Source organism: Opisthorchis viverrini, assembly GCF_000715545.1.
Source record: "Opisthorchis viverrini unplaced genomic scaffold opera_v5_197, whole genome shotgun sequence".
NCBI lineage: Eukaryota > Metazoa > Platyhelminthes > Trematoda > Opisthorchiida > Opisthorchiidae > Opisthorchis > Opisthorchis viverrini.
The window spans coordinates 726,084-746,473 of NW_008751854.1; the positions used below are offsets into that span (position 1 = coordinate 726,084).

The following is a 20,390-nucleotide window of genomic DNA, read 5'->3' on the forward strand; positions in this document are numbered from 1 at the left end:
TACCACAGATGCGATGCAGTGCTGTGACCTGAACATCGCGTTGTTTCCTTAATCCGAGACAATCGCGGCGCCATATATTGTCGCTAAACTACTGTGGACAACAAACTTAACTGTGCAACAGTTTACGATGAACCCCGTGTGGCGCCATTTCTATTGCCCTATTATAAACACGAGATTAACGGTAATTAACACGAACCCAGTGTATCTAATTGATACCTCAAGCACATCTACTGGATTAGGGTGTAAATCAAAGTGTACGATTCCAGTGGACTGATAATCCATCCAAGAACAGCACTTATGGCTCCATCAATTGCACCATTATATTCAACACTGAATACGTTTTCACTTCATCCTAGCACGACAACACCAGCTGCCTAACCTATGTTTCGTGGAGGGTCCCGTGCAGCAGTCACCAGGCTCGTCGATTGCACGCAATTTTCTTCAGCTGATATCCTGAAAAGTGAGTGATATTGTGTCAGGTCGCAGATGACGTCTTCTGGTACCTTAGGAAATTATATGAACTGTAGATTGGACAACAGATTGGAAGTTTTTCTTCTATGGAACCTAAAATGATTGCTACTAGGACAGGTACATTCCAAGGAAATGCCTGGTTGTTCAATACCATTGCGGCCAACTGTGGGCAAGTGGTTGAGTGGATGTCCACAGAGAACTCCATGTGTGTGCGATTATGGAATCAACGAGGAACACAGTTCTGTAATCTCTATAAGAAAAACTTCCGAATGGTTCCACTCCCAGAGGTCATATACCTACTATCCTCGTGATTGTGTCCTCTAAAGGGCTGGGTCAACGTTGGCGAACTCCCTCCTCCCTCGGAAAGAGGTCACCCTGAAGACGGAAAACATTTGATCACTTCTGATGGTGGCCTCTCTCCAGGGGGTCACAAAATAGATCATGGCTAAAGAACGTTTATAATAAACGTTCCGTAAAACTCGCCTTTTGAAGCCTCAGTTGAAGCGCTCTAGTGAACACTTAAGGAAAATCATCTGAAAAGTATTTAGAGGCTGTGTTATTGCTGCAAAAAACTGTGATTACAAAATGACCAACCCAGGAAGAAGACAAGACCCCCTGTAACGCCTCACGATCGGGTTTTGAAAAGACTAACGAAAAAGCAGATTCAGTGGGGATCCTCAACTGAAGTTTCTTGATCATAGTGCTTTCTTTAATTCGTACTTTCTCGTAATGTTTTCCCGGATCTTATTGCCTGCTCCATTTGACCGATAATGAGGGCTCGTCGATCCTCTATTGCCCCGTACATCCAGCAGGGCTGTCATCATCACCCATACCGAATAATGTTGATGGCAGAGTGCTGGCCACCATAAAGGACTTAGTCTTGCAAGGGTGGACAAAGGCAAGACGCAAACACGCCACAGTAGCGCCATGAAATGGTGCATTGCTAAGTAGCACAGTGTGCTTGCACTGAATGCACTACGCTTAATAAATTACACTCCAATTTCTATCACAATATCAATCGTGATAGTAAGGCAGATCGTTGGACATGCGATTGCACTGACTAAGACATCCGCAGAAGGGTAGTAGAAAATACTGAGGATTTTGCGAATCCTCAGTAGCGCTGTTCTTCGTCCCGATTGCGCATTCGGACTTCTTCAAACTGGCGAGTCGTACATGAGCTTGTAAGCAAGTATTCTTCGAAGCTCGGCTGTATTCGGCTCATGATAACAAAAGGATAGAGATACAGGTACCGACTACCATCTCACAGACGTCGCTATACTTCACATTTTCATTAGCTAGCATCCGGTTAAAAATGTACTGCATTAAACAACGACCATCCAAAGAATTCTAAACATCTTACGTGGCTAGATTCTGAGTAGGAATGCTGATGAATTTCGTCAACCAGTTATGAAAAAGCTTGGGGACTGAATCACACACATCTTGAGCAGCTGCCCCCTAAACTGAGATACGGAGGGTTGCAATCAGGGTGACATTCAGATAACTCCATTGCAAGTATGGGATCAAAGAAGGGAGATTTGGTACAACCTACCAGTAAAGTGGGAAGCGAGATCGCTTATCATTCCATTATATGGTGTCTTAAATTTTACATCAATGGTCCGGCTCCACATACCAGTCAGAATCACCTACTCAGCTGTCCAGTACAATGTCTCAAGCGAAACCAGAGCTGTTCAACTGGCCTCTTGACCTTGTGGTACGAAGACCACACGCATATAACTGCATGCTTCTCGATCTCGGTTGTCCAATTATTTTGTCAAAGTGGGCTACTCGTAACAAACAGCACGGACCCGTTCCGATCCCGATCAGGTCCTCGAAATTGCTCCATTTACTGAAATACACTCGTTTGCAATCAAATTTGGTTTCGAAAGAGACTGACCTGTAATCCGAATCTCCCGTTCGTGATGTTTCCAGGCGCCTACCTGATGAGCCCCAAAAAGGGCGAAACCGGTCGTGGGGTGTCGAAGAATTTTCAGCAACCTTATGAGTAGTGCATTACGAATATGCTTTTTTTACTCCCCAAGAGGAATCCCCCTGTTCTAATGCTCTAAGTCATCTGCTCATTTATGGGCCATCTGACACCGTAATTGGCCGACATCAAACGCACCGCTGATGCACTATGCGGTCTCATCATGGAGTAATTCTTTTTTGCCTGGTGATCTGGCTTAAGACGCGCATACAGGACAAGAAACAGCTGACAAACAAACTGGGTGAAGCTGCGTCAAAGCATGATAGCTCGATGTTTATCTACGTCCCAGTAATTATCATTGTCACGACAAAATAAATATCACCTGGTTTCAGGACCACTACTTCAGTCTAGTTTCCAGTTGTTCATAATAACCTAGATAACAGTGCCTGACGATCATCACACAGGTCCACCACGTTGCATCAAGATGTCTTATTCAAGAGGGAGTTCTTTAGAAACGGAACATCCTATCGGCAATATCTGTCCAAGTACGAGTTAATCACAGTCACTGAGCCGAAAGGCTCATCGTTCAGACCAATAGCATGGGAATTGCGTGTTCGAGACTCCCTGGAGTTTTGTGAAACATGCACAGCTGATGAGTTCCAATAAGAATGAAACAGCTGTGCAATATTTCTCGACTTTTCAGCATAGAATGGCTTCACTAACAGCACGAAGTCCCAATTGAAAATTACACAACCGCTTGCCAACATAGGAAGAGGAATATACCCTTCCCCGTTGTGCTCTCTTGAATAGAGGTTACTGTAGTTCAACTGTTTCTAAAAACTCGTGACCAAGAGAAATGGAGGGGTATCAGGATATGCCTCACTGCACATTGCAGAATCAACTTGTTGACAAAACTATTGAACATAATGTCAGAGCAGTTCCTTCAACCAGCGAAACCGCATAAGTCAATATCAGGTAATCATTTATCCTCGATCGCATACATACATCCAGATTTGACTCTTAGTTCAATCGTCAAAAGATAAGTTATCGAAAGGCTTCCGAATGATACCGTGCAATGAGAATTCCGTAAGGGGAATAACCCGGGATCTGTCACCATGCCAATAACACTGGAATCAGTCCTGTGAACACCATTTGACGCCAATCCATAGACAAGGTGGCAACTCAACACGAACTAACCTGCTTGTATCGAGCGTAAAAGTACAGAAGAGTTTCGGTATCCAGATCGTTCGCTAGTTGCGGAACATGCTTAACCGCCTGATCGAACATGTCCTCAAAGGGTAAGGAATTCGAAGCCATAAGTGTGCGGCAAAAGGAGCTGAAACGATCATTGGATCATGAGGAGGAAGTGACAACACGTGTAACCGTCGTCCACACAGACAATAGGGGAAAGCCAGAAAGGAATCCTGCTGAAAATCGTATATATTCAACTACCAGAAATAAAGAACCAGTAGCACAGATGCGCTCTTATCCTAATTCTCCTCATTTAGTCCAAATTATGAACGAAAAATATACCTGAAACAATCGGTTGTGGGTTCAAATTGTGGTAGAAAAGAGGTCGATGGAGAGGAAAAGTAATTGGCAGAAAGATGCCATTTTGCACTATGAAGTTAGTACATATTGACATGTTCATACCCTGGCGCACCAAGCTAAGCTTCTGCCGGTGCTAACAGAAAGCCTCAGTTCCGGAGTGTGAATAGAGAGGAATCTGGTGAAAAAAGGTAGTATTACAATCAGTGAAACGAAAGACATGGTGGTTTTTGAAACTTGAACTAGTCGAGTATACTAAAAATGATTCAGAGAAACAAGAATGAGAAAGAGACCTACGGCTCAGCGGATGATTCATAGGTAGAACAAGGTTCGAACTCTGTTGTCCGCCAATAAGTGAAACAAGAGTACTTGGACATATCTATGTTGGGGTCATCAAAGCTTTTGGCGGAATCCGCTTTGAGATTCTGTGTTTCTGAAGTGGTGTTCGCTTGAACGGTGTCAGTTGTAGAGATTGGAATGGCCTGTTTGCTTGGTTTTACAATGGAAGGAAAGTAATGGTCAACCATTTGGCTAAGCTCGGTGTAAGAAGTGATTTTCGCCGGTTGAAATTCGTTACGGACCTCACCACGCGGATTTACAATAAAAATATGGCAACGGTCAATTCCAGCTTTTTCGTAGGCGAAAGCGTCATTAGTCTTGTTGCCGAATCCGGCATAAAACGGTGGATGATCAGAGGGGAATAAAGAACACACATCCAGCAAACATTGAATTTTGAAATTCTCCGGTTTCTTTTCAATCACTTCTTGGTGAAATGCATGAAGCAAGGAATTCGGTGATAACAGTATGGGACCTTCGGGTAAGGATAGATCGTTCTGATTCACGTGGCGTAAGTAGCTCCGAGTGATATCCGCCTGACCCAAGGCACGAGTTGACACGTAGATAAAACGATAGCCATTACGAGAAATCAAATTGTAAAGACCAGCAACGCCGAAATGGGTCCAGTCACGGCCCAGCATCGGCAAAAGATGGCCTAACAAATCGCTCCGAGTAATAGTACCATCCACGTCCGAGACCACAATACGGTCGGACCAGTGCCATACAAAAATAGAGGCCGAACATATACATGTACCTTGGATTTTCGTTGTCACCCGGAACTCCACCTCGTTACGTCCAGGTTTTAGTTGTAACCGAGCGATCTCTTCTGAAGACAAACGATTCGATCTCCTACCACTGGGCTTGCAACTATCAGCAGCCGTTGTCTCGATATCGGGCACCGTAACTGAAGGCGTTTTTTTCAATTCAGATTGCTCGGGTGATTCAATCTCCGCTACCTGCGGAAGAGGCTGTACAGCTGAAGCAGTATTCTCTGAGTGCGCGTGGTCCGCAGTTTCAGCAGCTCGTGAGCCCCAACTAAACCAAGAAGTCCGGCGAATTTCCTTCTTACGCATATGTAGGTTTTCTAGACGACGGACGACGCAATGTGGTAATTCACTTTGAAATGCCAAGATACTCAGAATCGAAGGCGCGGCAACCTGCCAATTGACGAACTTTCCGTTCAGCTGTATAGTCAGATTGGGATTGGATAAGATTGCTTCTGGATCTTGAATAAATTCCTCATAAGAAACAAGGTGTTCGAAAAATTTCTCCTCCGACAACTGGGATCCCAGAGAAGGCCAGCCACAAAGAGAAAGACGAAGTCCAAATACACTCGGGTAAATGGGGGAAATACTACGAGGAGAATGTTCTCCATCAGAACGGTACCCGGCATCCACACAACATCCACCACTATCCTGATGCACACGGGATCTTGGTGAACGGGACAAGGTACGTGCTGGGGGGTAAATGTAAGCTTCCTTCACAGTCTGATCGACTTCCGGCGTAACTAGATCTTCCAAATATACTCCTTCAGATTTGGGTACAGCTGCAAAAGACGGTGACTGTAGAGTTGTGCAGGATTTCCGGGTTAGTGGTGGGGGTTCATCAGTATCCACAACTACAGACTTTGCACCCATGTAAACTTCGGATTTACGTTGAGGGAAATTCCCCCAAGCCCATTCCAGGTCATCCCTAGATGCAAAAGTCTCATGGAGCATACTGTCGGAGATGAAGTGTGCAACCCGTGGATCATGATCTGGGCTCGATAAAGTGGACTGTTCACAATCGGACTGAGGTCCCTCATCAAACAGTTCTTCGTACTCAGGCTGATTCATGTCTGATTCACTTTGAGCAGTGTCCCGACGAAGTCTCCGGCGGCGTCTGCGAGAAGCGATACTTGGCCAGTGTGTTCGCAAGAGTTCTTCCTCAGTAGATCTAAGAAAATCTTCACCACTGACATCGGATTCATCTGGTTCCACAAAATAAGCATCTCCAGCACTGCCAAGCTGCATCCGAATGAAGTTCACATACTTCCCATTTACGTAGACTTCGACAGTTTTGTCAGCAGGAGAAATTGCTGTCAGTTTACCAAACCGAACGTGAAACGGTCCGCTCAAGAACGAACCATCTGGCTGTTCCACAACAAGGACATCGATAGCGCCGGTAAGAGTCGATGGATTAATATCGTTGTAGGCTCCTTTGATACCAGAAAAGAGACGACCCAAAGAACGCCTGAAACAAAACATTAAGGAGTACAATCAACAAAGTGGCGGTTCATAAAGTGGGAAAACCATACATCAATAAATCAGGGAATAAAGTAATACTCATACCTACTATGCTGATTTCGATCGAAGTACCGTATCGGGACTATAAAACGCAACCCGCTCAGTTGGGAAACATATATATATATATATATATATATATATATATATATATGATCGTTGCGAAGGATTAAAAAGCCGCAAGTAACTTACATAGGTCACACACAAAATCGATCACATGCAAGTGGGGCGGGTGAAACCAAAAAGCTCTAACTACTTTGCTCATACCTATTGTGCAGGGCAGTATGGTCTCCTGAAGGCCTATCGGGAGATGACTAAGTTAATAGTACAACACCGGCCCAAGGCAAGAGAAAAATCACCCCAAAAACACGTTAATTTAGCTCCCCAGAGAGAATGACATGAAGTGCTGTTACACGATCTCCACAGAGGTCAAGTACTATGGAAGAGTTTTGGTTCCAGCTGGAATCATATAGACTAACCAATTCACTGTAGTCTTGACGTACTGGAGGGGCGAGAGTGCCCAGTGGTTAGAGCGTGAACCTAAAGGTCCGTGGTTCGAACCCAACCTCTGCATTTCGATTTCTCCTGTCTAGGCCTGGGCAAACTGGCAGTATCCAAGCCCTCGTGCTTACTTCGGGTGGCGTGGCAGCTAAGTACCGATGCCGGCTACCACATATGACCTATTTCAACGGTTTCCACAATTAAATGAATAGTATAAATTGACGGGTTCAGTGAGTGAGCCAGTGTGAGCCGATCCAACAGTTAAACCCATAATTAGGCTCCAATTAGAATCACAATGGTGCAGGATAGTTGGCAAGATTGACATGTGGATTTTTCTTGTTAATTTGGTTGGTTGGTGATCAAACGAAAAAATCAGCGGGTCCCGATTTGGCTCACGGTTAACACATGCGCTGACTCGTGACTTGCATACACCCATCGGACTAGTTGGCAACAATCCGTCCACTGGATGGGACAGCCCAACTTGGGAGCCTCTTAGTAATAATAGGCTACTCCCACTGAATCTTCGGACGGCATCTTTCTTATACGAAACAAATGTATTTTCAATTTACGGGAACCGACGTAGTTTTACCAACAGCAATTTACTGACGTACATCCGACCGGGATTCACATGGCAGATTCGCCTTTTCCATTATGCCTGAAACGGCTCGCATTGTGGTCGCAAGTAACATGATCATATGAATTCAGTATGTAGTAGGATTGCGGTTGTTGGTAGCACATGGTACAATAGGAGCTGGAATAGATCACCAGGGTGCTTAAGAAGGTGGCTCGATCTCGGAGTAGAGGTATTTTCGCGGGAGCGTGACAGAATCGATACCAACAAGAATGCGGAAATGAGATGAAAACAAAGCCAGAGCGTAGCAAGTTGACTGTACACGTGTAGGCGAACATGCATTACATTAAGTAGCAACAAACGAGATTTCCAAAGTACACATACGCACACACGGACTGGCCTTTTATGTTACCTTCAATCCAGAGTATTATGTATAAGGTAACTCATACGCGACGCCATGTACCAACTCAACAAGAGGCCACTATATCTGTGTTGCTCCGAAGAGACACTAAATTCGCCGTTCCCACGTTGAGAACAGACATAAAGTGTTCGGTCTATTGGTTGGTGACAAAACCAAAAATGCAACAAGAATTTTCAGCAACCTTATGAATAGTGCATTACGAATATATACATGTGTCGCGATATCTCGAATATCAAAGCAAGTGAAACATGAGGCGGCCTGGTGCAGCACACTCAGTTGCCTGGAAACATCACAAACGAGAGATTCAGCTGGGTTCCAGGTGAGTCTCTCGCAAAACCAAATTTGTTTGCAAATGAGTGTATTTTGCAACAAGAGTGGTTTACTCATCAACGATGGTCTAAAGTGAACTTTGCAGTTAGTATAGTAAAAAGCGTTCAGCCAAAAACAATTATAATTATTGGAATATGAAAAACAGCCTACATGAGGTGCGATATATTAATGGGAATCCATCAAACGGTTTAACCCAGTTAGCCACAGCTACCCACATAAACCACGCAAATCACAGGACCAGTGTCACTTAAGCTTTTATATTTGGGGACCATACCGCCAAAAAATGAGTGATATTGGTATGTACGCAGCTGCTGATTGCTGAATCAGTATTACTGGGACAGTGAATCCTCCATCATTTAACCTGCTAGTGAAAAACGAGACTTGGAATTACCAACACCCGTCACTTACGCTTATCAGTCAACAGTGTCGAAGGAAAAGTCCCGAAGATCCCCTTACTGGAACGTTTTACTCTAGCACAGCTGTCATGCTAGCCGCTGGGTTGAAATATGTTAAACATTTGTCGCCAGTCATTTAGCTGTTGGCAGCTAGTGGTTACTCAAGCATGCGAGCAGCAAGTTGATGTTTGGCGTCAAGACAAAACACGAACGCACTTCTGTTCAGGACATGCCAAGCGGTTCAAATTCGTTGCGCTACAAACGAAATCCTGGAGGATCACTGAAATGCAGCTGGCATTGTGACAGCTGTTGTAAATTTAGTTACGAGGTCGACAGCTCAATGGAAGACAACTCAATGAAAAAAAAGGAAATGTCGAACTAGCTATACGGCCTACAGAATCACAATATCTTCCCGGACAAGCTACAATCTCTTCGGTAATAAAAAACTTACCAAGACATTGACGGCCGCGCGACTAATCAAATGGATAAGTTAAAACTCCAGTGGTAGGACCTCAGTCACCCTGAAAATCAAGAAGTAGCAAACAATCGTATTAGACCAAAATAAATAGATCAGCGTAGCCAGAATAAAATGTTCTACGAATATTGCCCGAGGAGTGACAGTCACACAGTATGACTGTGCACTGATATCAAAAGACGATCATGTCGAAGGCATAACCGGGCTTTCTAATTCTAGCAATCAATCTGTTGGCAACACTTGACAAAATATTCTGTTAATGATTCAAGGACGGCAGTGAAGCATCGGTGTTGAACACTGATGTCATGCTGTTGATGATGATGATGAGTCTTGTGGCAAGACTCAAAGTACAAGCAAAAACTGCAACATAGTATGTCATGCTTTGATGATGATGATGAGTCTTGTGGCAAGACTCAAAGTACAAGCAAAAACTGCAACATAGTCTACTAGGGAAAATTTATGAACTCCACATGCGTTTAGCATAAAAAAATGAAGGAGGATCCGTCAACTGGACAAAAGCTATTAAATAGTCCCACACAGTTTTAAGTGGAGGATTATCACCAATATCCCACCCTTATCCACTAGGTTTTGCAGCTGAATGCGTTCAGCCTGCTGACATTTTGCTGCAGTATTACAATCCTACACAAAAAGTGAAGACGGATTATGCTGTAAAAACGTAGCATAATTCAAACCCATCCAACTGGCCCCAAGTCAACGTTGCCGGATATTATCAGCTGGCAGAAATGCGGTGTCACCATTGGCGTGTGCTTGTTAACACGCAAACATTAACATGGTGGATTTCCGACGTTTGTTCCACACCATGGTGAGCGAAGGCACTTGCTTTCCCAGACTACACACTGCCTTCTCGAGTTTCTGAAACCTGTTTATTAAGGTATCCGAGGCAATTCCGTTGTGTAACGGGGGGAATCATTCGAAGAATGTCTGTTTGGACGACACAAAACAACCACTGTACTCAAGGGTGAAGGTTTTTGAAGACCACGCCGAACGCTTTTCGAAGCTATCGGGTCATACGGTAGACTCGTAATGAACATGAAGCAACGACAATGTAGTCTCGGCATTTATTATTTAAAACCAAACGCTTGTACTTTAAAAATAGGAAAACCAACTCCATATCTTATAAACACGTGCTTCCTCTCGCCAAACGGACTTAGGAAAACGAAATTCCTACTGAGTATATGTCTAAAAAACAAAAATGCACCCGCACATGAGGGTATTCCGGTTCTCTGGATAAGTGTCTCTGGTTGAAGGGTTTCACCGTATTCAGGGTGCAAGATGCATGCTGAAACCAAAGTCACTACTGGGAACATTTCTGGTAAGCTTTCTGCTTTGATATAGTCCAGAACTAGCAGTACAGTTTCACCTGTGTACCCTTAGTTGCTGGTCCTTCCACGTAATCAACGAAAAGACTTAACCCTAATTATCAATTCTATTAAAGATGAACGTCGCGATATAGCTCGTCAGTTTGACCAGTGAACAAAGAACGGACGGAAAATTATTTCTGGTCCTCCGGGTTAAAACGCCATCATTGCTGCTGTGAACGCCGAACACCGGTACTGAAAGAGCAGAGATGTGCCGCCGAGCAGGCAGCGTCCCTAAAAGATCTCTACTACCCGCTACCTTGAGTTGCGAACTGGCGTCAGTGGCTGCGAGCGTGATGAAGTCAGTGCAAGAATCTCAAAGGTTCGAATCACGTTTACTAATCTGCGTCACTTGTGGCGTCAAAAAGACATCTCACTGAATCTTAAGGGTCGTATGTACCAGGCTATAGTAAGGGCTATGTTATTGTATGGGTGTGAGACATGGCCTCTGTGGGTAGATGATGTGAGGCGTCTTCAGGTTTTCGACCACCGATGCCTCAGAGGCGTGGCTGGTTTCGGATGGCGTCAGCGCGTTAGTAACAAGGTGATTAGAAAACGGGTATTTGGTTGTGCTGCAGGCACGTCGATCTGGGAAAACATCCAGCATCATCGACCACGATGGCTCAGTTATTTGCTACGCATGCCGAAACACCGTCTACCGAGATGAGTGTTGTTCTCCATGCTTCTTTCAGGGTGGCGCGAACCGCGAGGTGGACAGCATATGACTTGGCAGAAAGGCGTGAAAGAGATCACGAAGAGTTTGGGTGTTGTTGGTGTTGTACACCTTCCAGGATGGGGTCCCCGTGACCCCGTCTGTGCTTGGCTGGAAACGTTGCAAGAAATGGCGGCTAATCGATGTCAGTGGCGTTTGTGCTGTCAGTTTCTTTCCAGATCGTCTGACTGAGCGGTTGGAAGTGTGGGCACATTAAAATGCTTGCCATAGGCCAGCACTAGGTCCCCTCCCTCACCCACTCTTTTTCTCTTCTCTTCTCTTCTCTGTAGGGCTTTTAATACAATTATATATGATGTTGCTTCTTTGATTATTAGTATTACTATTATTATCATTATTATGCTAGCGTGATACAGAATAAAACCCCAGAGTTCCCTATAGATCTGTGCATTAGAAACACTGGTCAAAGCTAGCGTAGAGTTCAGTTCATTTTTACAACGTATACGCATGTAGTCTTGTCCTGATGCAAAAGCGGATGAGGCACGCGAGTAGTATTTTCTCGTAAATCCGCTTCGCGTTTATTAAACAGTGAGATTTATTACGGAATTCGGGGAATCGCTTTGTAGCATTCGTTCATACTTTACGTGATAGTCGGTGAGTATCCAGGAAAGTTCAGGAAGACGCGTTCGAGAAGAAGACGGATATTCAGTTTTCATAAACAAGATGTATATGAGAGTTTAGCTTCCCTGTACAATAGTCTGTAACCGTTCAGTTGGTGTTTTCCGATAATAACTCCTCAGCGAAGGCCTTCTTCCTTCCACTAATAGCCACAGCAATGTATAGAATAGGAGACCGCTTACACAAAATGAATGGAAACAAGAGAGGTAGCGAGTTTAATATCAGGCAAAGGATGACAGATACCATTGTTTGCCTGACATCATTGTCAGTGAGTACCTCTAATGTTGTGGGTTTCCGATCAATCAGTCTGGCAACCAGCATACACCAGGGAGACGAAGCCCATCACACATCCCATGCATCACCATTATTAGAAAGAGTAACGTCAGTGCTGACACTGATGCTTCACTATCGTACAACCGTAAAATTTCTCTAATTAAATCTAAAGCTAAATCTAAAGCTAAATCTAAATCTAAAGGCAAAGCTGAGAGTGTGTGGATGACCGAGGAACCTGGTGCTAGTCTACTACAAGCATACTAAACATACTAAGATGTCTAAACCTCTAAACGTTCAACCGATCTCGAAAGAAACTGACAGTATAAGCGCCACCGTCATCCACTAGCCGCCATTTCTTGCAATGTTTCCAGAGAATTGCACAGAGGGTCACAGAGACCCCATAGTGGAATCCGTCCACGCCATCAGACACTAAGCGTTCAGCTGTAGCACCCTTCTGGTGCCTAGCTGCCATGCCATCCGAAGGAAGCACGAGGGCTGGGATACTGCCAGGTTGCCCAAGCCTAGACAGGGGAAGTCGAGTGGCGGAGGTCGGATTCGAATCACGGACCTTCCGGTCAGTAAATTTGCGCTCTAACCACTTGGGCCGTCTCACCGACACTAGCAGCGATCCTGAGCCATCGGTGGTCAAACACATGAGAACAACTCACGTCATCATGATCATCGACTGTACAACGCTGATGCTTCCCTGCCGCACTACTATGATTTCTATGAAAGCATTATTATGAAGAAAATAATAAAAGTGGACGGGGAGGGCACTTAGTGCCACACCACTAGAATCATTCTGGGGTGCATGCACCTCCAGACACTCATTCGGGCAATCCGGATAGAAACTGGCAAGAAAACCATGTACATCGATTAACAGTTATATCTTGCAGCGTCTCCAACCAGGCGCAGTGAGGACCACGCGGTCCCCATCCTGGAAGGCGAGTAGCACTCACAGCACCCAAACGTTTAGCGATTTCTTTCATACCCCTCCGCCAAGTCAAGGGTTGACCACCTCTCTGCTTCCGCCACTCTGAGTTGGGCATGGGAAACAGTACTCTTCGGCAAATGATAGCTAGGCATACGCAACACATGTCCCAACAAACGCAGCTTCTGGTGCTGGACACATTCTTCAATGGATGTACCCGTTACACAACCGAAAACTCGCTTTCTAACTGCCTCGTTAGGGATACACCGACACCAACCCATAAGAGCTATGGTTCTCAGAACAACGATCGTCGAACACCTGAAGACGTCCCCTTTCTACTGCTCTAACAGGCCAAGTCTCACAGCTGTTCAACAAAACAGCCCGCAGTACGGCCAGGTACACACGTCCCTTGAGATTCAGTGGTATGACGCTTTGAGGCCATAGGTGTCTCAAATTAGTAAACGCGACCCGAGCCTTGCAGATTCGTGCATTGACCTCATCTGTCACACTACAGTCAGAACTAATACAACTTTCAAGATTTATAAAACGCTCCACAACTGCTAGTGCCTCCCCTTGGATTTCAAGTGGCATGTTTAGTGAATGCATGTCATGGAGCACGACCTTATATTTTGCGAATGCGTACCAAAGGACGAGGTAACTTCGGTCAGTTCATCCAAAAGTACCTGCGCCTTCTCTTCGAAGAGAACGATATCGTCTACATATTCTAGATCGACGTTTTCGTCACACGCTATTTGAACACCTGGGTTTTGAAGAACTTTCAGTACTCACCTCATTATCTCGTTGATCACGAAATATAATAAGAACGGAGAAAGTGCGCACCATTGACGGACACAGCCTTGTGTACTGGAACTTTTGGAAAATTGATATGTCCGGAAGTCTGAGAATACAAAGAACGTATTATGTTGACAAACTTCCGGGACATCCCTTCATGGGCAAGCGTATCAAGAACATACCGGCCAACCGGGTGGAATGCGCCTTGGAAACACAATAATACTAAAGCTGTGAGTCGTTTGTATGTACGGCGTTGTTCTGTCGCAGTGTGAAAATTCGGTCAACGCAACCCCTACCAGGCCGGAACCCCGCTTGCTGCTCTCGAGTCGCTGTTTCACGAGCCACCATAAGGCGAAGAAGCACAAGTGACGCAAGCGGTTTCGTTACAACCGCAGTCAAGCTGACACCCCTGTGATCACCACAAGCACCACGAGCCCCTTCTCAAAAATGAGCACTATCACCGACCCCCTCCAGTTGTTTGTGACAGTCTCCTTTTCCCAAATGCACTGACTGGGGATTTTACCCCCGTCTTTGAACAATAAGGGTGGACCATCCGGACCAGAATCTCGGTGGCAGCGGAGAGAACGTAGGCAGTAACGAACCGCCCATGCCTAAGGGGTTCTACGTTGACCATCCAGAGTTCCACGGCAACCGTGAAGTCCAGATCAATTGTACGTGGTGACCACGAGAACCGCTGTTCGAAGTATTCAGTTGAGCGGTCGAGATGCTTTTCTGCATGCAAAATGGTCACTCTCTTCTGATCTTTGATGGTTTCCTGAAACCGGTCCAGCGGATCAACTGAAGTCATTTTCGGGTGCTACAGGCTTTTTGGGCCTTTCAGTTTCTTGGCTTCGTGTCCACCATGGGCGCGCACGCTCGCTTTCACTTGACCACTGATACTTCGGCGCGTCAAGTTATGTTCGGGACCGGTTGGAATATTTCTCCGAGACTTAAGCAGTGCCACTGTTCAGTCCGATATCCAGTGCTTGAGTGAGCCTGGTAGCGCCGTGCCAAAAGCAAAACTCCCAGCACTGTGGAATTAGGTGGCGATCCCATTCCAGTGTGGATTTACATCTGATGGTGGAGCATTCGGAAGAGACGCTGTAAGTTCGTCTTTCAGTTGCCACGCGATTTTTTCGACCCTTACGCGGCCCTGGAAAACGAAGAAGGAATAAACTCCGGACAAGTCCGTGGTCAAAATCCACAAATGTGTTCCAAAACGAGCAGCAGTTAGTTATTGACATGCGCCATTGGTAACTGATGGCCATGTGATCGATCGGAGTTCGTGGCCGGCCCGCCCATGAAGGATATTATATGGCCAGAGGACGTTGGCTACTTCGGAAGTTGGTACTGCGTGAAAAAGTCTGCGAGAAGCATAAAGCTGAAGCAGTCGTTCACTATGCCCGTAATTATCGAGTCCAGTCCGTGCAAACCGAATCCAGTTTCAGATGCATTAAGCTTGACCACCTGTACCTACAGATCTCCGGCAAACACAACGATATCTGAGCTTATAGCTCGCCACAACAGGGTGTTCAGGGCGTTATAAAACATGTCTTTGATGTGTCAGAGCTGTAGTCGGTTGGGACGTTAGCAAACACAACAAAAAGACAGTGACCGATTCCCCCCCCCCTGAGACTCCCTCAGAGGTGTTGCCAGACGAACCACACACAGGCGACTATCAACGGGTATCCAGTCAAGCAAAGATCCTTCCGCCCGGTGACTTAAGATGATACCGACCGCTGCACATTCTGCCGCAGCAGCCTCTGGATCGTCAGAGGTGCGCGGCCGGAAGCGAATAGTGTGGTGGGGCGCTTAGCTTGTTATCTGACTACTGTTCCCGCTCTAGTGCCTAGTACCGGCAAAAGAATCGTCGATAAGGAACACAACAGCTTTATTACGAACAAGCGAGTGCGAGAGCGTGAGTGCAAAAATACAACGGCCTTAACCTGTTTTATTGGGGGTACAGTCTGACCTTGGTCAACGCTGACTCACGCTATCTGGCTTTGACAAAAGGCTGAAACGCACTGCATACTGAGAGGGCGTTGTCTGGCTGACCAGCACCCCGTGGAGTTGAGGGTCTCAGTAGATGTCGGGCAATCAGTGGTTACTTTCAGAAATCTGACCTTCCTGATATAGCTCAACCACTACCCTTGTATCTTGAATTTGTTTCTGATACACAACATACATAAATTCCAATCAGGTCCAGTGTGAAAGACAGCTTGTTATCCTGCTTTCTTCAGAGTACGGACATTGTAGGCAACCAGATAAAGTGGGTGTCGAGATTCCAAGATTGGTTCCGAGATGCCGGATGGCACGCAGATGTTGCTTGCAAAACTCATGCAGGACGAACGGAGTCGTCAGTCCCAAGTGCTAGGCATACAAGGAGAGTTATTAATGGGGTGTTTGAAGGAGAAAACTTGTGAAAGAAAAAGAAGGGAGGCGTCGGCAGTAGTGTTTTCGTTTACGCACCCTGAGGTATGCAGCGAGTAAGGCGACCCGGCTAATGGCACCACGCGACAGCCGATGTAGCATGAGTTCATTTGCATTTATGAAACTCATGGTTGCATGTGTGCTGGGATGCTGTCAGGTCATCCAGACCTAGACAGAAGGATGATTAGGGTCCTCAACCAGGGCCTCCGGCTCGAAAGGCTGACTGCAAGTCAGGGGCATTCGGCTGGAAGTGCATTTCACTTTTTACAGCACAATTCACTACACATGTGCCTGGAGGACCAGGAAAGAAGGATGAGGTCCTCAACCAGGGCCTCCGGCTCGAAAGGCTGACTGCAAGTCAGGGGCATTCGGCTGGAAGTGCATTTCACTTTTTACTTACAAATTCACTACACATGTGCCTGGAGGACCAGGAAACTGTGTTCGTCAGACCTCTAACCATCGACCAAACTGGTATGAGACCCGATGTGTTACACAGACACCACCCAAAATAGCTGAGGTGCAGTAAGTGTCAGACCACTGTGAGGTCCAGTCTGACAGTGACGCAACTCATATGCTAGTGTCAGTGACCTATCAGTGAAAACAACTAGTGCTATATATCGGAATTCTCATAGAGTGAAAAACAGCAGGGAGCGGCAGACGGTATTGGCCGTTCCGGCCTAAAAACTGGTCCGAGAGCGAGGAGATCACCCGGCTTTCGCCTTTGTGCAACACACAAGTCCTACACCGCGTTCCAGGTGGGGGGCTCGAGTGAACGCTTAAAAATGTATGCGTGTGGAGTCATCCCGGGTGCAAGTAGAATTGGTCAGCCATTCCAGATGTTTCATTTTATTAATACAATACGATATCAAGTTTGGGACATGACAACAGACAGCACGCGATTTCAGACTATTGAAGATGGCTTAAGTGGTTAGAACGCGAATTTGCTGACCAAATGGTGTGGTTCGAAACCGACCTCTGCTTCTCGACTTCCCCCATCTAGGCTTGGGCAACCCGGCAGCATCCCAGCTCCCGTACTTCTTTCGGAAGTGTTATTCATTTTATTTTGAAACCTTAGGAGTAATCAACCCTGCTAGTCCATTTCGGTTCATCTCGGACGCAATGCAGGCTTCAGATTCAGTCGACTCCATCTGGAGCTTGCCAATTTGTCAGCACGTTCATTCACTGAACAGCGTCATTTCAAAACCCTATCAGCCTATAAATGGAGGAACCAGGGTGTTGAAAAATTCCTTCTGCAACAGAAGTCAACTTTGAATCTGGCGGTCACTGAGTTGGACCACCACTCATAGGCTGCAGGGTGGCGTGATGGCGGTTGCAGAATCTGGGATCGACACAGATCTTTTTGGCCACGGAAGCTGCACCTGGCACATATTCGACGCCTAAACCGCCAATAATGAAGTAACACTCGCCGCAATGCCAGCAAACTGTGGGAGGTTTGATTCGTTTTCCACCGGCTTTGTCCTCGGACTTCCATGGGACAGTGAAATTGACCGTACAGACGCAATTACTGAAAGCGGCAGGTGACTGACCGATCATAGCAGTCTCGTGCATTAAGTCGATGAGGCGTGCCATTTTGTGGTGAGGAGCAGTCGATATGCCGGGGCTTAGTGTACCCACAAAGCTACCAGACAGTAAATCTGCGCCTCATATATTGGGTCACTTCGAGTCCTGGTGGGCCCAGTTTTGACAGCAGTAATCCAACTTAATCCAACTTATCTCGATTGGAGAAATCAGTTTTGAAGAGTAGTCAAAAGGTGACGAAAGAGTAAGTCAACTCTGAACTCCGTGATCGAGGTCACAGCTGTATCAGGTAGAGATACAGAAGACTGGTAATTAACAGCGTAACAACCACGAATTGATGCGCGGACACAGACACCACCCAAAATAGCTGAGGTGCAGTAAGTGTCAGACCACTGTGAGGTCCAGTCTGACAGTGACGCAACTCATATGCTAGTGTCAGTGACCTATCAGTGAAAACAACTAGTGCTATATATCGGAATTCTCATAGAGTGAAAAACAGCAGGGAGCGGCAGACGGTATTGGCCGTTCCGGCCTAAAAACTGGTCCGAGAGCGAGGAGATCACCCGGCTTTCGCCTTTGTGCAACACACAAGTCCTACACCGCGTTCCAGGTGGGGGGCTCGAGTGAACGCTTAAAAATGTATGCGTGTGGAGTCATCCCGGGTGCAAGTAGAATTGGTCAGCCATTCCAGATGTTTCATTTTATTAATACAATACGATATCAAGTTTGGGACATGACAACAGACAGCACGCGATTTCAGACTATTGAAGATGGCTTAAGTGGTTAGAACGCGAATTTGCTGACCAAATGGTGTGGTTCGAAACCGACCTCTGCTTCTCGACTTCCCCCATCTAGGCTTGGGCAACCCGGCAGCATCCCAGCTCCCGTACTTCTTTCGGAAGTGTTATTCATTTTATTTTGAAACCTTAGGAGTAATCAACCCTGCTAGTCCATTTCGGTTCATCTCGGACGCAATGCAGGCTTCAGATTCAGTCGACTCCATCTGGAGCTTGCCAATTTGTCAGCACGTTCATTCACTGAACAGCGTCATTTCAAAACCCTATCAGCCTATAAATGGAGGAACCAGGGTGTTGAAAAATTCCTTCTGCAACAGAAGTCAACTTTGAATCTGGCGGTCACTGAGTTGGACCACCACTCATAGGCTGCAGGGTGGCGTGATGGCGGTTGCAGAATCTGGGATCGACACAGATCTTTTTGGCCACGGAAGCTGCACCTGGCACATATTCGACGCCTAAACCGCCAATAATGAAGTAACACTCGCCGCAATGCCAGCAAACTGTGGGAGGTTTGATTCGTTTTCCACCGGCTTTGTCCTCGGACTTCCATGGGACAGTGAAATTGACCGTACAGACGCAATTACTGAAAGCGGCAGGTGACTGACCGATCATAGCAGTCTCGTGCATTAAGTCGATGAGGCGTGCCATTTTGTGGTGAGGAGCAGTCGATATGCCGGGGCTTAGTGTACCCACAAAGCTACCAGACAGTAAATCTGCGCCTCATATATTGGGTCACTTCGAGTCCTGGTGGGCCCAGTTTTGACAGCAGTAATCCAACTTAATCCAACTTATCTCGATTGGAGAAATCAGTTTTGAAGAGTAGTCAAAAGGTGACGAAAGAGTAAGTCAACTCTGAACTCCGTGATCGAGGTCACAGCTGTATCAGGTAGAGATACAGAAGACTGGTAATTAACAGCGTAACAACCACGAATTGATGCGCGGTGATGTTTGGATACGTAGTTTCTGGGTTGGTGATTTGATCGGCGTCAGGTATCCGCCCCAAACTGCCGTTGTTGTTAGTGGTGGTGGCGGTGATATTGTACCAACTATCGATGCTGGTTGAATTCGACAGACTCCGTAAGTTTCTGTCCGCCAAATGTATTAATGGTCAGTTCCCATTATGACTCCCCCAGGCTGGTGCTTCCATTAGAAGTCATTAAAAGCGCATTAAGTGTATTAAAAGCAAAACCCAAATCATCATCATCATCATTGGTCAGTTCTATGACTCCCCCAGGCTGGTGCTTCCATTAGAAGTCATTAAAAGCGCATTAAGTGTATTAAAAGCAAAACCCAAATCATCCATCACATCATCAACGACAGCATGACATCAGTGCTCAACACCAATGCTTCACTGCCGTACAGCCATGACTTATTTGAAAGCCTTATTGTAAAGAAAAGAATAAAGGTGGATGGGGGGGACTTAGTGCTAGCTTAACACAATCATTCCGAGGTGCCTACACCTCCAGACATTCACTCAGGCAATCTGGACAGAAACTGACAACAAGAACGCCACTGACATCGGTTGGCAGCCATATCTTGTAGTGTCTCCAACCAGGCACAGTGAGGATCACGCGGTCCCCATCCTGGAAGGCGAGTAGCACCGACAGCACCCAAGAGTTTCGTGATCTCCTTCATACTCCTCTGCCA

At 46.1% G+C, this 20,390-nt stretch overlaps 1 protein-coding gene across 1 annotated transcript in view; it reads right to left on the reverse strand.

Annotated features, from left to right (window-relative positions):
- T265_08024 (hypothetical protein) overlaps positions 1-20,390 on the reverse strand; it is a gene marked incomplete at both ends in the record, with an annotated part of 42,937 nt that overhangs the window by 21,371 nt on the left and 1,176 nt on the right. The window contains 2 exons of the mRNA XM_009173711.1: positions 4,049-4,121; positions 4,241-6,511. Coding sequence (XP_009171975.1) covers positions 4,049-4,121; positions 4,241-6,511 — 2,344 coding nt within the window. The remainder of the gene's footprint in view (positions 1-4,048; positions 4,122-4,240; positions 6,512-20,390) is intronic.